General features: G+C 36.6%; 3 protein-coding genes and 1 long non-coding RNA gene across 4 annotated transcripts; all 4 read right to left on the bottom strand.

Moving 5' to 3' along the window:
• Window positions 1-170: 170 nt before the first annotated feature.
• neff2 (neuronal intermediate filament family member 2) lies at window positions 171-3,733 on the bottom strand. Its single transcript, XM_077197204.1, has 3 exons — window positions 2,562-3,733; window positions 1,601-1,725; window positions 171-1,423 (listed from the first exon to the last, which is right to left on the bottom strand). The coding sequence occupies exons 1-3, from the start codon at window positions 3,540-3,542 to the stop codon at window positions 1,363-1,365; spliced, it is 1,167 nt and encodes a 388-aa protein (XP_077053319.1). The 5' UTR covers window positions 3,543-3,733; the 3' UTR covers window positions 171-1,362.
• Window positions 3,734-4,064: 331 nt separating this feature from the next.
• Window positions 4,065-5,144, bottom strand: LOC143703093 (uncharacterized). The gene is made up of 5 exons (XM_077197234.1): window positions 5,060-5,144; window positions 4,891-4,989; window positions 4,781-4,799; window positions 4,556-4,610; window positions 4,065-4,273 (listed from the first exon to the last, which is right to left on the bottom strand). Exons 1-5 carry the CDS (start codon window positions 5,127-5,129, stop codon window positions 4,163-4,165), a joined length of 354 nt encoding a protein of 117 aa, XP_077053349.1. The 5' UTR covers window positions 5,130-5,144; the 3' UTR covers window positions 4,065-4,162.
• Window positions 5,145-7,574: 2,430 nt separating this feature from the next.
• Window positions 7,575-11,722, bottom strand: LOC143703069 (uncharacterized). The gene is made up of 6 exons (XR_013190715.1): window positions 11,596-11,722; window positions 9,165-9,326; window positions 8,944-9,027; window positions 8,710-8,847; window positions 7,884-7,976; window positions 7,575-7,658 (listed from the first exon to the last, which is right to left on the bottom strand). It is a non-coding gene; the product is annotated as an uncharacterized LOC143703069 (long non-coding RNA).
• A 668-nt stretch (window positions 11,723-12,390) lies between these two features.
• On the bottom strand, window positions 12,391-14,540 carry LOC143703092 (selection and upkeep of intraepithelial T-cells protein 2-like). The gene is made up of 4 exons (XM_077197232.1): window positions 14,392-14,540; window positions 13,938-14,282; window positions 13,500-13,859; window positions 12,391-12,709 (listed from the first exon to the last, which is right to left on the bottom strand). Exons 1-4 carry the CDS (start codon window positions 14,450-14,452, stop codon window positions 12,570-12,572), a joined length of 906 nt encoding a protein of 301 aa, XP_077053347.1. The 5' UTR covers window positions 14,453-14,540; the 3' UTR covers window positions 12,391-12,569.
• Between the last annotated feature and the right edge of the window lie 2,224 nt (window positions 14,541-16,764).

Raw genomic sequence — 16,764 nt, 5'->3', positions numbered from 1 at the left:
CTAAAAAAACTGGCTCATGTTCTTGATTTAACTAGAAGAAGCCAGTTTGAGTCGTTCAGCAATAATTAAAAACCTGATTATCCATTATATCAAGCATAAATATTCAAAAAGAGGTTTTAATGAGCAAGTTTCTGACTGTCTTGCACACAGGCTCACACTCAAACACAGCAGAAGAGGTACTGTTGCTTTATTCAGGGTGTATTTAGGTACAAACATACAGCACCATTCAGTTCAGAGACTGTCAAGATAAACAGACTCGGTTTCTTGTTCATTTTCATTTTACTGATAATTGACTAATATTATAACTTAGATGACACAACAAAAGCAGATGAGAGCAGTTGTATTTTAACCATAAATCTAAAAACTCCAGTTCTAGAGCTTTTTTTTATTTCTACTCTTGATTTTTCAGTCATGCTTTTATCTTGTCAAACATTGTAAATGCTAAAGCAAAATAATCAAATATCCTCAACAAAACAAAAATATGAGAAGCAGAACACAGACAGATAGCAAACTAAATGTTATGCTACAACGTTCACTAAAAATAATACATTCTAACCTAACTAACATAGCTAAAACATAACAGTTGCACTAACTACATATAATCTAAAGAGCCAGGGATGGTGGACAGTGTCCTGATGGCTGATTCTTGGTTAATTTCAAATTAACAAATTGGCTTTAGTCTAGTCCTAGCATCCAAAGCAAGCTGAGTTCAAACAGCGATTCACCTCAACAAACAATTGGTTAAAAGTTTGCATATAGGGGATCATTGGTGAATCAGATGCTCAATGGGTGCTGGGACTCAAACTAAGAAGTTACTATTTAGTGAAAATTTAAATGGATTTATTTGCAGAACCGTATAGTGTAGTGTTCTTGAAGTGGAACCATCTATGGTCCTCCATAATCAGCCAACATGACACTGAGCTCCGGCTGAGTGAGTGCTGCCCCTAGCGATGTCTCCAAGGTGGTCATTTTTCTATTTCGAGTGTAAAGAAGAAGGGGGACCTCCTTATGTGTACCTCTTGTGTGACACAAGGGCTCGTCTGACTTGAAAGCAATGATATGCATAGACTTAGTTTCATGGTTGGATGGTGTAATTTGGGTGTAATTAACTAATAAAGAACTAGGATCGGAGGTTAGAAGAATGATTATGGATGTGATTTTGACAAAGGGGGTCAATGAAGGGTGGGTCATGTTTAGAATTTTTAGAGAGAAAAAGTAGGTGTATTCACCTATCAATGTTTGAATCTGGTGGATGATGTTGTAGGTTAGTATTTTATGATCTTAAAGTGGGTCTCTCCTTCAGCGGTATTCAAAATATGAATATGATGAATGTGAGTTATTAGGATTTTGTGTTTTAGGGTTTTAGGCAAGGGCTGGGAAGGTGGAATATGTAAATCGAATTTCTTCTCCCTCCAGGAGTTTCCTGTTAAAGCAAAAATGAAGGTCAGTTTAAAACAAACTACACGCATCATTACCCATTTGCAATCTACCATCCAAGTTACTTAATTTAATTTAGTACTCCCATATTTGTGATTCTATTTTCAGTTAACTGTGACTCTGATTAAAGAAACTACAGGGCTCCTTCTGTCAAGAATATTACCTGTAAGCTGCAATCTCAACATCCAAAGCCATCTTCACGTTAAGCAGATCTTGATAATCCCGCAAATAGCGTGACATTTCCTCTTTCGCATCAGCAATGTCGCTCTCTAGGTCACTTATCCTCCCCTAGAAGTTATTCAGAGAAAATTTCAAAGCATCAATTCATGCTTCTTAAATGATGAAAGACAGAAACATTCCCTCATACTGGATTTGTGCCAGAGATACAGAGTGGTAGCATCATAGATCTAACAGATTTTGCTCAGCAATACCTTTTTCCTCTAGAGTCAAGCTCATTTGTTCTTCTCAGTTTGTCAGTCATGACTCAGCACTGATGCAATGAGTCAGCATCAGTAACATTTTTGCAACTATCGTTTGGACATTACAATGACAAAAGCACCGCAGAAATAGTATTCCATCAATGTTGAATCTGTAGAACAGTAAAGGTCAGCACACTGACTTATGTAAAGACTTAAATGATGAAACAGACTTGACACAGAGACTCAGGAATATGTTCCCTTGTAAGGAAGCACAAAGACTCCAGACAGAAAATGTGTGACAATTTTACTTTTATGGGTACAAGAGCTTATCACTGGGACCGTACCCTTAAAGGGACAACTTTAAACCTTTTTGTCTGTAAAATTGTCTCAGTAGTACCTTAAGGGTACATATTAATATGCATTTTTTAGGTAGATATGGTACAAAGTTGTCCCTTTAAGTGAAAAACTGTTGTACCCCTAAAGGTACATTTTTTGCACGTTTTGTCTGAGTATTATGCCCCTAAATACAAATAAAGATTGTTCCATTTATTTTAATTTTGTATTAATCCTCTCTTTTATCTATAATGTTTCTGCAGTCAATATCAGAATGACCTCACTTTTTTTCCAGTCTCTCTACAGAGGCATTTATTTGGTTATATTGCACATGTGTTGCAATTATGATTAACTACTACCAGTGATCTATACCTGGTATTTGGTGACCTCAGTGTTCTGCGTCTCCTCTTGTTCCCCTAGTTGTGCATTCAGTGAATCGATGACGTTCCTCAGTGCTTCGACCTCAGCTGAACGGGACTGCAGCAGCCGCCGGTACTCAGTGGTCTCCTCGCGTACCAAGCGCACAGCCTCCTCCTGCTTATCTGTCAGCTCCACCACGCTCGCCATCTTCCCCTGGAACCAAGCCTCGGCGGTTTGCATGTTGCGTCCAGCCAAGGTCTCATACTGCGCTCGGATCTCTCTCAGAGCGGCCGACAGGTCCGGTCTGCTTGTGTCCAGCTCCACGCTGAGGCTGGCAACCTGTAGCTGGACCCTCAGCCCCTCCTGCTCCTCAGCGAACACTTGCTTGAGGAAGTCCATCTCCTGTGTCAAGGAGACAACGCTGGCCTCCGCATCACAGCTGCACAGAGCGGTTTGGCCTGCCTCCTCTTGAAACCTCTGCAGGTCCTCCTCGGCCCGGCTACGCAGCCGTGCCTCTTCCTCCCAGCGCTTGTGCAGCTGTGTGTGCGCCTCCTGCAATGCCTCCCTCTGTGCCTCCATGCGCGCTTTAGCCTGGGTCTCCTGGTGCAGCTGCTCCCTGAGGCCCCGTACTTCCTGCAGGTAGAGCTGCTGCAAGCGGGACGGTTGACTCTGCCTGCGCCGCAGGGCCTCCAGCTGCAGGAGCAGAGCCCGGTTTTGCTGCTCGAGGTGTCGAACCTTGTCAATGTAGGATGCAAAGCGGTTGTTTAGACCCACCAGCTGCTCTCGTTCTTGGGCCCGCAGGTCTAACAGCTCGGCGTTCCCTACGGTCACCTGACTCAGGTCGCTCTGCTCCCAGCGCTGCAGAGGCTCCATACGCATCGCCCAACCGGAGGAAGATAACGGCCCCCGGGAGAGCCGATAGGTGGTGGTACTGGAGTAGGAATGTTCCCTTCTCCGGGAGCGGGAGGAGGAGATGAATGGGTCAAAGCTCATGATGCAGGATTTTTTTTTTTCTTTTTGGTTTGGTTTTCAAATGATGTTAATGTTTTGTTGGTTGAAGAAGTTTTTCTTTTTAAGTCCCCCTTGTTCTGCACACCATTAGTGGAGATGAACCGGCACTGCACCAGTTCAGAAATGCTGCAGAGCAGTCTGCTTTATACAGGACACACATACAGACTCTCTCCGCACACACACACACTCACAAATCCTCAGCCAATCAACAGCTCAGCAGTGTCATGATGCTGCCGATTGGTTTTGTGTTTCTTTTTTAGCTGGAGTAGCATATCAGAAGGAAGGGCTGATTTATATATTTTTATTAAAGTTTCACTTTGCATGTTTTCAGTTTGAAATGTTATTCAAATGGCGATATGAATCTATGTGTAAAACATATTTTAAAGAAATCCATGCAGTTCGATTTAGAATATGGGATTAAAAAAATAATGTTAAGGTAAGTTTTTTTCACTATATACAAATATATATACACAATTCATTACTCAAAAAATCAGCAAAACAACATTTAATTGTACAATGATGTTTGATTTTTTAATATTGAAATATATAGAATTAAATAAAGTTTGCACAAGAAGGTTAACATTAGCTCATCATACAAGATTTTAAACCTCTTGTTCTCGCTCTCCCAGGAATGGCGCAGCCTCTGGCTGATATCTTTGAGTTTCAGAGAGGTGAATCTCTGAGAAATTATCTGATGCACCAATGTCTCCTTCCTGTAATGAACACACACAGTTATTTCAGGATTTATAGGATAAATTTTAAGAGCAATATAAGTTTAGTTGCCCATTGAGGAGTTTGTTCCACTAGATTCTGGCATCAGAGCCAAGATATTAGGGTAAACTATATTACAGCAATGCAATAAAATGCTTTTAAAAAGCGTTAAACACTAGTTTAGTCCCTTAATTTAGGTAAAGAACAACTAAGCAGTTAACCAAACAACATAACCCTGTGACTTCACTCTTTGCTATCAAATATTCAGCCTCTAAAACAGTTACCTGTGTTGTGCACTGAGCCGCAAAGTCCCTCAGGACATACAGCTCCCTCTGTACACTGAAAGACAATCAATTAACACTTGTTAAAACAAGTAAATAATGCAAAATAATGGCCTACTAATAAACTTCAGCTGTGGAAAAGTTCCATATGGATCATCATATACTGCTGGCTTCAAATCCTGCAGGTAAAATACAAAAAAAAGAAATTAAAGAAAAATGTAAACTTACTCTCTCCCTGCAACGTTCCCTGCAAATCAAGAGTAAAGACAATGACATTGAGCTGTGTCATTAACATGAACAGTTTTATACATGATTTAAAATGTTCCATTGAAACTTACAGTATGCATGGATCTGTAAAACCAGCCACACACCAGACATAATGCTTTCAAATGGCAGCACTATTACACGCAGATCATCCACTGTTCTCTCTCCCTTGTCTAAACAGAAGAATTTAGTGCTTTCTCCAACAGAACCGTACAAAAATATCAGTTAGTTGTTGACACTTACACACTTGCAGTATTAATTCTGTGGCAAGAGAAACAGAGTTGACCACTGGCAGACCTGCCACCCCATACATGAATAAAGTAGTGTAAATGACCAGGGTTGGTAAAAGTACTCAAAAATTATACTCGAGTAAAAGTATATTTACCTAAATAAAAAATGACTCCAGTAAAAGTAGAAAGTCCTCCATTCAAACATCACTTGAGTAAAAGTACAGAAGTATCCGATTTAAAACGTACTTAAGTACCGAAAGTAAAAAGTAAATATTCAAACTGTAAATATCAATAATTAAACATTGCATATCACTCCCAAAACAATTTATCTGTTTTAATTTAACAACTTATTAGATACTGCAATTAAGAATTTGTTAGATTTGCAATCATAAGAGACAATGAAGCACCTTGCATCAATTCTTAACAATTTCATTAAGTTTAGTGACAGCATATTATGTTGCAATGACTGGTAAGCCATTCTTTGATACAAATTTTACAATTTCAATTCAATTATTGTGGTTTGATTCCGACCTTGATTCAATAGATTCATTTTGATAAATATTTGGTACAGTAGATACATGTTAATTTTTAAATTAAGAAAATCTCACCTAATTCTGTAAACATAGGCTACAGAGAGCCCTGTCAGCTGGTATTATTACATGTTAAAAATACATGTGATTTTTATTAAAATAGCAACTTTATAATATTTTAATGATATAAGTAAAAATATATAGTGCACATTTTACAAAATACTAATTTATACTAATATTACATATATTATAAAATACTAATTTTTCTAGCCAACTAACATACTATGGTCATTAAATGCTTTTTTTTCCCTGAGGTAAATGTAACTTAACGTTATGTGACATTGTTCTCCAGCTGTTTTATTGACCTCTATCCGCAGTTGAAAAACACTGATTTATTGATATTATGTATAAGGTATATACATTTCGGTAAGTTGTACTGTATCTTTCAACATAGGCTACCTATTATTGTTCATTTGTGTTTATTTACAATTAACTAGTAGTAAAGAGATTAACGGCACCCCATAGCAGGCGCTAGCTATCTGTCACATCACATTTAAAAGCTCCAAAACGGTATTTCATGTTTGATTTTCATAATAAAATTGACAGAATCTGAGAGCTGAGAATTTGTTCCATATCAAAAGTAACCTACTCTGTCTTGTCTGTCGGTGTCAGTGTCCTCTTTGCTTCGCGATTTTTCTGTGCGTGAGAAAATGTATGTGTGTCGTGAGCGCGTGTGGAAAGTGTCAATTGCGTGAGTCTCACACTGAATGAATGAGAGTTTGCAGCTCTGCAATAGACATGTTCCATAACATTAGCTGCATCAAACAGAAGATGTGCAAGATACAAGGTAAGCGGGAATCTCGGGATCATTGCTGGGCAGAGCTGCACCTTCACCTGTTTCTGCGGTCATCTTCCACAATGGCGAACTGACTGCTATGTGAGCGTATGCTGGCAAAGAGCTTGCGCGTTCTTTTTTTCAAAATAAAACCAAGTTTTTCATTGGTTTGGAAAGCAAGTGTAATAAATACTTGGAGCAGGCATGGGGAAATGTAACTGAGTAAAAAGTAAACTTTGTCTTCAATATTGTAGTGGAGTAAGAGTAAAAGTAGATGCAAATAAAACATACTCAAGTAAAGTACAGATCCCCGAAAAAAATACTTAAGTAAAGTAACGAAGTATTTCTACTTCGTTACTTACCACCACTGAGTAAGAGTAAAAGTAGATGCAAATAAAACATACTCAAGTAAAGTACAGATCCCCGAAAAAAATACTTAAGTAAAGTAACGAAGTATTTCTACTTCGTTACTTACCACCACTGTAAATGACATCTGCAAAAGAGAAAATAAGAATTACTGCAGAATAAGGCCGTGTGTCCACCAAAGCGTTTTTTCATGCAGCTGGCGTAAAATTCCAATTGTTTTCAATGGGAGCGCCGCGTTTTTTAAACGCCATGAGCGTAACGAGGCGCTGAGCGTGTATTTAACGCTCAAGCGCTGAGCGCCCGGCGTTTTTTACTGGTCGCCGAGAGTTGAAAAATGTTCAACTTTGGGTAAAACGCTGCGCTCATCACTGTCACTTTTTACACAGCCGTCCAATCACAGTGGAGGAGGGGCGGGACAAATACCACACGACCAACTGTCACAACAATCTTTCTGTACAACGACGTCAACCAGCAGAGCTAACCGAACAAAATGGATGAAAAATAAATTTTTAGTATGAAACAAAATTATCTGCGAAATCAGTTACAAGTAAACTTTGCTGTGGAGTTTCTGTATCATAGTAACGAATCGTCTCAACTGAAAAAACGCAGCGCTGCCAAAACGCTCTCAAGCGCCCACAGCTAGGCGTTTTCAGCAGAGCGTCCAGCGTTTTCAGCCGGCTAAAAACGCTTTGGTGGACACACGGCCTAAGGATGCATTTTTAAACCCTACTGATTCATTGCCACAAAGTAAACAAAAGTCTAATTGTTTTTTTGACTTTCTTATCCTCATTTGTTACCAGGAACTGTTCTGGAGTTTCGTGAGGGTGCAATCGCTGTCAAGACGTGGAGCAGAACTGTGACAAAGATCCATCCAAAACGCTCTATGATCAATAACACATTATAATAGTCAGGTTACAATTGCTGAAAAGCCATGCCATGCCATAAAAGCTAACAAAAAAAAATTAAGAAAATGTTTGAATGACAAATTTGGATGACATATTAGCATAAACCACACAAAAATTGAAGTAACAATTGCAAGAAATTTGTTTTGTTTTTTTCAAAATGAAAAAGGCAACTGATTTTGCTGACATTTAAAACCAACTTACCTTTACTATACTCCAGAATCTTGTTAAGATAATATAAAATAAATGCACTATGCCCGATGAGCGTGACAACCATAACGGTTACCCAAACTAAATCTAGGATAGTGAGAGATAGAAAGATCATCATTGATACAGCCAGTATGTTACTTTAACAAATATAATTTAACACATTCAAGAGAGTTCAGTCCAAATGTTCAGAGCCAGTCCCAAACAACATTGCTTTTGGAGTATTTGTCTGTAAGCTATTTATTTACTTGTCCTAAAGCTGTGGTTCTTAACCAGGGGCTTTGGGCCCACTGGGAGGACTCAACAAATTTCCAAGGGGACCTTAAGATGACTTAAAATGACATTAAAATGAGCTAAAATGACTTAGTCAAGATATTTCTTGTTTTAATTCAGTCCCGTTTTTCGTCTCTAAAGAATTTCCAAGGTCTTGAAAAACCTTGATATATGAGGTGGCTTCATTTAAAAGTCATTTGTAGACTTGGAAAATAAATGTAAAATAATGAAATCTTAAAACTGGGGGCAATTTTAAAATGAATATGCAGTTTTAGTTATGCCAACCTCTAAAATATTTTTAACAAATCTTATCCAGTAAATAATGAACAACTGGCAAATGTATGGGGCCTTTGAATATTGTTGTGAACAACGGGAGGCCTTGAATTCAGAAAGACATGTCCTAAAGCATTTTTTCCTGACCACCATTCTGATTTAACAATTACGAAATGGTTTAATATTCAATTTAAGCGGCCTCACCACCCAGAGGGAACATGATATATAAACATTTTGATTTGTGACATGTAAAATGAACATTTGTTTGTGTACTTACAACATCTCCATATAAGTGCATAAAGTTGATTTTTGTCAAGTTTTGAACAAAGATACTGTCGAATTGCTGGAATTGGAAGAACTATGAATGAAATGGCAGCAGATATTCCCCCAAAAGCATATGTCATTATAATCATGGCTGAAAATAAAAACAGACACATTTTAATGACTGTCAGTTAATAAATATCTAAAACAAGAGACAGATCCTGGATAACTTAATACAATTCCTACTTACATTCATCAACACTTGATGATATATAGAAGAGAAGAATCATTTGAAGAAAGTTGCTTGACTGCATGAGAACATGTCCTAATGACCCTACATGACAAAAATCACACATATGACCATTACACATAAGATGCAGCCTAGTGGTTAAAATCTGGAAATCTGTCCTTGATGTAATTGTAGATGATTTCTAAAGCATAAAAAATACAACAGAATACATTTTTACATACTTGTTACAAATCGAAGGGAAAAATGAATATCAAAAAACCGTATGAAGAAAACGTTGCTTAAAGCTAGAAGAGATGCTGGCATGGATGACAGCAGAATAACCCCAACACTGAGAAGCACAGCTTCACTCCACTGAGATGCATTCCAAAGATCATGAAGAACAGCTACAAAAGAAAGATGATACAAGAATTACATCCATAAGACAGGCCCAGATGAAGGTATTCTCAGATGAAGGCTGAGTCTCTCAGCAGTCAATAATTTAATCCCTTAAAACTCATCTTTGATTATCAAAATTACATTTAAGTATATCAAAGTTTTCTTTCCTTTGGAAATAAATTCTTCATGACTGAACATAGCTTGAATATAAATATACCCTTGCTTTGTTTAGTTTTACGCGGTCCGCGATCTGATCCACTCGGTCAACTGTAGTAAACGCAACTGTAGTATTGGTTTAATTCAGCCATATATGTTTGAACCAGAAACTGATTCAGAAAAAGAAAGAGCTAATTACAGCAGATCATCTACAAGTCAATGTATCCAAATGGTAATGCGTTTTATGTATCGCTCTCTACTCTAGTCTCTACAATGTCGAACACATGACGGTAATTTATTAGCCTTTGGCTTGACTACATTATCAAACAGCTAATAATGTGTTTTTAATTATGTAATTTTAATTATATTGTGCTTTTCTCAAACCCAAAGCGCTACAACACAGAGTAATTATAATAAATACAGTACTACAATTAAAAAACAAGCAAGCAAAAGAAAAAAAACACTTTAAAGACAATAAGTAGATTTAAAAATATGAGTCTTAAGAGATTTCTTAAAACAGTCCAGTGTTGCTCAACTCCTCCATAGACTTTAATTTAAATTAGGGCTGCTGAATAGTACAACCAGAAGAGCTAAGAGACTGAATGGCTTCATATGTTAAAATTAGAGATATACGTGCCTGTATGGGAAGTCAGTGTAATTGATAAAAGTACAGGGGAAATATGCTGGCCAACAGTTATATGAGTCAGTACCCGGGCAGTTGAATTCTGAATATTTTGCAGATTCCTAATGGATTTATCAGGAGGACCAGAGTAAAGTGCATTGCAATAATAAAGCCTAGACATAATAAAATGCATGAACAAGCTTTTCTGCATCGGACAAGTCGAGAGAAGTTATATCTCAGTCATTCTAAGGCCATTTTAACATGGGCATCGAATGTCAACTGTGCATCAAAAATAAACAAACACAAAGATTGCGTACTTGAAATAATACAGATACTGAATTGGAATCAGTTGAAATTACAAATTGTTTTATAGTTGAATTTAAGTTTATGCAGACCCGTCGGCGTACCAACAAGTAGAATTTCAGTGTTTGATTTGAGTTTAAGAAAATATTCTTGCATCCACACTTTTATTTCATTCAAACAATTTGTAAGAACTGTTATTATAGAGTTATACTCAGGGTGCGTACTGACTTAAATCTGTGTATCGTCAGCATAACAATGAAACCCCAGACCAAACTTACAAATTATCTCTCCAAGAGGCAACATATATATGCTATACAGAATGGGTCCTAACACAGACCCCTGTGGGACACCCTGCTGTACCAATGTCGGTTCAGATTTATTTTTCCCCAAACATACATACTGGAAAGTGGAAACTATCAGTGAGATAGGATTTAACCCAATCAAACACAAGACCAGAGATGCCTAACCACCCACACATCCTTTCAGGGAGGATAGAACATACAGTGTCAAAAGCACCACTAATGTCTAACAAAACTAAAATGCTGCAAGCACCGATGTCAGCAGAAGTTAGAAGGCCATTCATGTACCAGACAAGAGCAGTCTCAGTGCTGTGTCCTGATCTAAATCCAGACTGAAATGATTCTAATAGATTATTTATGGACAGATAATTCTTTAACTGACCAACAACAACCCATTTAAGGACCTTGGCCAGAAAAGGTAGATTCACTATAGGCCTATATAAGCCTTCAACATCACACCCAGCCTTCAACATCATACAACTGGTATGATAGCCGCTGTCTTAAGGGCCAATGGAACCTTCCCAGTCATTAAAGAATTATTGACATTGCAGTAATAGAAGGGCATTAAGATATTAAGCATTTTTTAAGAACCTCGGTAGGCAATGTGTCAAGAGAACATGTAGATGAACTCATAGACAATTTTGAAATGTCATCAATACTCGGTAACAAAGTGGTAAAAGAAAATGGAAGGTGGTTTTTTAAGATAAGTCCCAGGAGCCAGCCAGGAAGAGCCCGTTTTGAGCTATAAATCTTTTGGACTGTCTCTGTAAGGAATTTATGGAATTCTCAACAGAAGAGATTTTTGCTTTGAGATTTAACAAGTTTGTTGATGTTTAATAGGTTTTTTTGCTGTTGTAAAAATTCTTTATATTAAGAGTTTAAAACTGGCCTCCTTACCTGAGCAAAATGCAATGGAAATCAGAAGATATGCAACAGGAATACCTGTATATTCAATTATTCTGTGGATGAAACCTGGAAAATCAACTGAAAAAGCAAAAAACAAAACACACACACAAAAAATAGAGATGTATAAAACTTTCCTAACATTTAGAATTTGTAAGAGTTTTAGAGAACTATAAATGTAAACCATTTTTAAAAAATCATATTCATATAGTTATATTTACACATTTATATTAGCTGATTCCGTAGTCAGTATAACAGCCTCTAATTACTGTAGAATTTTCTGGCAAACTAAGATTTCTTTTTCAGACCTTAAATTTGTGGGCTTATCACAGATCCGTAAAGCATTAAGTAAGATACATTTATGTACAATGTGATTTGAAATGTATTACGTAATATATTTAATACAATGTACAATCAAACAATGTCTTTAATTAAAATGCACATACATACCAGAAACTGTTGTATTCCAATTATAATAAGGGGCCACAAGAAACAATAAAATGATCCTTGTCAGATTAATTATTGCACACATTGTTACCTCAACTACAGACCCTGAAAAAAACAGTAACAAAACAACAAAGTCATCAGAGGGAAAAAAAGATGGGTAAATAAAACCTTTGCTGACGATGCAAGCAGACTTAGAAAAGTTCATGTCACATACCTTCAATTACACCCCACAGAATAAATGCAATAGATAAACAAATGTTGGGACAGACAACTTGCACATAATTTATGTACATAGGCTTTGTCCCAGTGTCTGCAGAGGAACATAAACGTCATGTACAATCATTTAGTGTAACTGTTTATTATTGTCTTTTATTATATATTTTTTAGAGTTGCTCTACAGCAGAATTGAATTAGGTTTTCATTATTCAATCATTATCTTCCTGTTTGATATTTACATATAAACAGTGATGCAGTGGAAGAATAACAGAACAGCAGTTTAACATCTCATTCATTTACATTTGCTATACATTAATATAACTCTTCAAAGCATATTTCATACCTTTTCTGCTTATAAAGATTGCGACTGGAATACTTAATACAAACGTCATAAAGAGCGAAATAAAGCAAAGCATCAATGTGATGATGTGCAGAGCAGACATTCCTACATGAGAGAGACAAGGATTTTACTGGCATTAGATTTAGATCATGTTAAAAAGAAGGATTTGAAATAACATTTGATTTAAAAAAAACAATGCATGTTTTCACTACATAGAATTATTTAAAAAATTATACTACTGTAAAAATGTTTGGGGCTAGTAATATATATTTTTTAATGTTTTTGAAAGAAATCTCTAAGGTTCAACAAGGCATTTTAATACAGTAAAGGCTGCAAAAATACAGTCAAATTATAATATTGTGAAATATTACAATTTATAGAGGTTTTCTATTTTCATATATTTAGAATGTATTTTATTCCTGTGATAGCAAAGCTGAATTTTCAGCATCATCATTCCAGTCTTCAGTGTCACAAGGTCGTTCAGAAATCATTCAGAAATCATTCTAATATGCTGATTTGCTGCTCAATAAACATCTCTTATTATTATCAGCGTTGAACAGTTGTGCTGAGGTTATTTTAGTATTAATTATATGCAATGAATTATTATTTTGAATTAGTTTTTCACTTTCATTTTAGTTTAAATATTAGTAATCATTACATGCTTTTGCCATTTCTTTTTATTTTTAAAAATATATATTACTTTTAGTTTTAGTACTTTAACTAAAGACAATTAAACTGCTTAATATTTTTGTAAAAACAATTATTTGAAATAGACAAATTTCAATTTCTTTGATCTCACTCAATTTAATGCATACTTGCTGAACAAAACTTAATTTCTTTCAAAATATTTTTTTTAAACATTCGAACGGTACAGTGTATTTCTCAGATGGCTTACCCAACCGCCCTATTTCCACAGTAACAGAGCTCACTGAATATTCTGCGTGGACTTCACACATGTATTCTCCCTTGTCGGCAGTCTGGACATTTTTTAGTCTCATTGAGAAGTTGCCTTTGGGAATTTCTTCACTGAAGAACTCTGCTCTGTCTCTGTAACGCTCGTGATTCGATCCTGAGAATATTGTCCCATTTTGGAAAAGCAAGACAGGGACGATGTCTGACTTTTTGTCCACCTTCATCCATGAGACCTCGTCAAAGTGTTGAGGAGGAACATGGGAGTCAACCATGCAATTTAGAACAACCTCCTCACCAACATTTGCAAACACAATTTGATCTTCTCCTGTCACAACTACACGCTCTGTCATAAACAGCACAAATAATCATTCTAACCACAAAATAGGCATGTTTAAAGACTCTTTTCAAATTGGACACTTACCCACATGTTGAATTGTAACGGGGATCTCCCCAACATCCTGGTCAAAGTAAACTACACATTTGTAGATACCAGTGTCCATGACCGTTATATTTTCCAACAGGATTGAAAAGTTTCCTTTAAAGATCTGCTCAGGAAAAAAATGTGCTCTGCCCCTGTAAGACGGATACTGAGCCTCGGGTCTGTCCTCACCATTCTGAAACAAGTGCACTAATGCCTCTTCATCTGTCTTCTTCCACTCGACCTCCAGCTCCGCCACAGGTAATGGGGTTTCCACAGAGCAGGGCAGGATGATGGAACCCCCCAGTTGTGCTACCAGAGACTGAGCAGGTCCTTGAACCATGATCCCTTCAAAAACAAAACATGAAACATTCAGATGAGACTGTTAGTAAAGAACAGTGCACAAGTCATATACACATAATGCAAGCAAGTATGGAACAAAGCATGTGATCCTTACCTTCAGTTGTAAGAAGAGCTGCTGCTGATATCAAGACTCTGAACATGTTTAAGGGGCACATATCTAGAGCTGGGAAAATCTCTGAATTTAAGAGTGAAAATAAACAGCCCTAGTAAGAACTGACTTACATTATCAAAAGTTCTTCCTACTTTCATTTTATTCAAGTTGTGCAACATGGCCTTTGACCGAGGATGCACATGATCGACTTTATACAGCCATAACTCTGCAGCTGAATTTGCTTTTAATCTTAGTTTATTTTAACTAAGTTAATTAGTTGATGGCTCACTCTTGTTCTAGTCTACCATTTAAAAGCTTGGGGTTGGTAAGATTTTGTAATGTTTTTGAAAGAAGTCCCTAATGCTCATCAAGACTGCATTTTTTTGGTCTAAAATGCAGTTAAAACTGTAATATTGTAAAATATCATTACAAGTATTACAATTTAAATGTAGCTGTTTACTACTTGAATATATTTTAAAAAGTAATTTATTCCCGTGATTGCAAAGCTGAATTTTCAGCATCATTACTCCAGTCTTCAATGTCAAACCATCCTTCAGAAATCATTTTGATTTGCTGTTTAAGAAATATTTATTATTATAAATGTTGAAAAAACTTCTTTTGCTTAATATTTTTGTGGAAACAGTGATATGTGTATATGAAAAACTAAACTTCATAGTCCTGAGTTCTTTTATCTTTGTGACAATGTGCCTGCAATACGACTATTTTGTTTCCAATAGAAATGTCAAAAACAAATGTCATAATTTTCCACATCAGTGCACTAGTGAATTCACTGGGAGACCAGTGAACAGAAATTATCATTATAAACACTGAACTGCTGAATGACATTATTGTGTTTTTTAGAGCTGCTTTACAGTAGAATTTATGTTTGCAACATTGATCATTATATTCCAGTTTTTTTACTTTGTAAGGCCTGCCCAATCGGTCCAACGACAGTTTCCGATAAGCGGGCGAAGGTTTACTGCGTGTTACTTTTCATTGTGGCAAAGTAATTTATTCCAAATAAACTTTTTTCTGACTCCCTTTTATCACAACCTCGAATTTTGGTTAGAATGCCAATTTTTTATTTGTCATTTAAATATTAGTTTAGCAATACATTAGATTATTCAATTTAACTCTTTACTCTTATTATAATCATTCATTCGGGTGCCAAAGTCGCACAGGGTCGTCGCACTTGCCGTTATGCGGGCCCACAAACTCGTCAGTCGGATCAATAACCAGAGGTTATGGGTATAATGCCGCCCACGCTTGTTATTGTTAAAAAGTACCCATGTAGCCCCCTACAGTAGCCTATATAACAACTTAGTTAAAGCCCAAATAATAACCAGAGGTTATTGCTAGTAGTACATTAAGATAATGCCGCTCCAATGCTTGCTATTACCTCAATAGTATTTTTATCAAGCCCCCTATAGTAAAGCGACTGCATAACAACTTAAAATCAAGCAGTTAGTCAGGAATCTAGAATCCCACCTGATGTGGCTCATTGCTCCATCTAACATGGGATCTAGTAGGCCCTATGTACTTAACCCTGAATGCAGACTTGCGGAAACAATGGATACAACGAAATCTACTAAATTGAATAATTTCAGAGTAGGTCAGAATAATATCAAATGTAACAATTTATTATTAGTCAGGTAAATGTATCTTGCCAATTACATAATCAGTTCAAATATAATAAACAAAAAACATCAAATGCTATGCAATAAAGAGAAAAGATGTATAAGCTACCTGACTTAAGAAAAACATATGTTGCTGAGTGTCTTGAGGACATTCAGCATCAAGGGCTGACCTGGCTACAAGATCTGGGTACTCAAGCCTCTTGTGGCATTTCTTTAAGTAATCAGACTGGGGCAGAAACTTCTTACAAATGGAAACATTTGCAAAGAATGGGAATTTACATTCAGAGTTTACATCTTTTGAGGGCAGGATGCCATTTGCCTGGAAGATTTATACTAGTTTACACAGACTCAAAGACTAATTAGGCTTGTTTTGATGTTTGACTTCTCATTATTTGGAGAGGGAGCAATCGATCAGATTAAAGTTAAACATCATTGTTAATATGTTCCCTTATATGAGTTTTGGAGGTCTAATGAACCCTAATATAAATTTTCATTTTAATGGGGTGGTGATGGCGCAATGGATAAGACACATGCCTTTGGTGTGAGAGACCCGGGTTTGAATCCACTGTGAGACACCAATGTGTCCCTGAGCAAAACACTTAACCCCTAGTTGCTCCAGAGGCGTGCGACCTCTGACATATCTAGCAATTGTAAGTCGCTTTGGATAAAAGCGTCAGCTAAATGTAAATGAAATGAAGTTGCAGCAGAAAGTCAGTATATCAGTAACAAGAGAACATTT

This window comes from Siphateles boraxobius, unplaced genomic scaffold (assembly GCF_051911475.1).
Source record: "Siphateles boraxobius isolate OS27281-9 unplaced genomic scaffold, OSU_SipBor_1 37, whole genome shotgun sequence".
Lineage (NCBI taxonomy): Eukaryota > Metazoa > Chordata > Actinopteri > Cypriniformes > Leuciscidae > Siphateles > Siphateles boraxobius.
The sequence above is the reverse complement of the archived record's forward strand: the minus strand, read 5'-3'. Positions and strand labels throughout refer to the sequence as shown.

Coding starts and splice junctions, on each gene's coding strand:
- neff2 (XM_077197204.1), bottom strand. CDS start 3,542: ATGAGCTTTGACCCATTCATCTCCTCCTCCCGCTCCCGGAGAAGGGAA. Junction 1,726..2,561: donor CTGAGGTCACCAAATACCAG/GTATAGATCACT, acceptor AATAACTTCTAG/GGGAGGATAAGTGACCTAGA. Junction 1,424..1,600: donor GTTGAGATTGCAGCTTACAG/GTAATATTCTTG, acceptor TTGCTTTAACAG/GAAACTCCTGGAGGGAGAAG.
- LOC143703092 (XM_077197232.1), bottom strand. CDS start 14,452: ATGTGCCCCTTAAACATGTTCAGAGTCTTGATATCAGCAGCAGCTCTT. Junction 13,860..13,937: donor CGTTACAATTCAACATGTGG/GTAAGTGTCCAA, acceptor TGTTTATGACAG/AGCGTGTAGTTGTGACAGGA. Junction 12,710..13,499: donor TGTGGAAATAGGGCGGTTGG/GTAAGCCATCTG, acceptor TCTCTCATGTAG/GAATGTCTGCTCTGCACATC.
- LOC143703093 (XM_077197234.1), bottom strand. CDS start 5,129: ATGTATGGGGTGGCAGGTCTGCCAGTGGTCAACTCTGTTTCTCTTGCC. Junction 4,990..5,059: donor AGAATTAATACTGCAAGTGT/GTAAGTGTCAAC, acceptor TCTTCTGTTTAG/ACAAGGGAGAGAGAACAGTG. Junction 4,274..4,555: donor CGGCTCAGTGCACAACACAG/GTAACTGTTTTA, acceptor TGTTCATTACAG/GAAGGAGACATTGGTGCATC.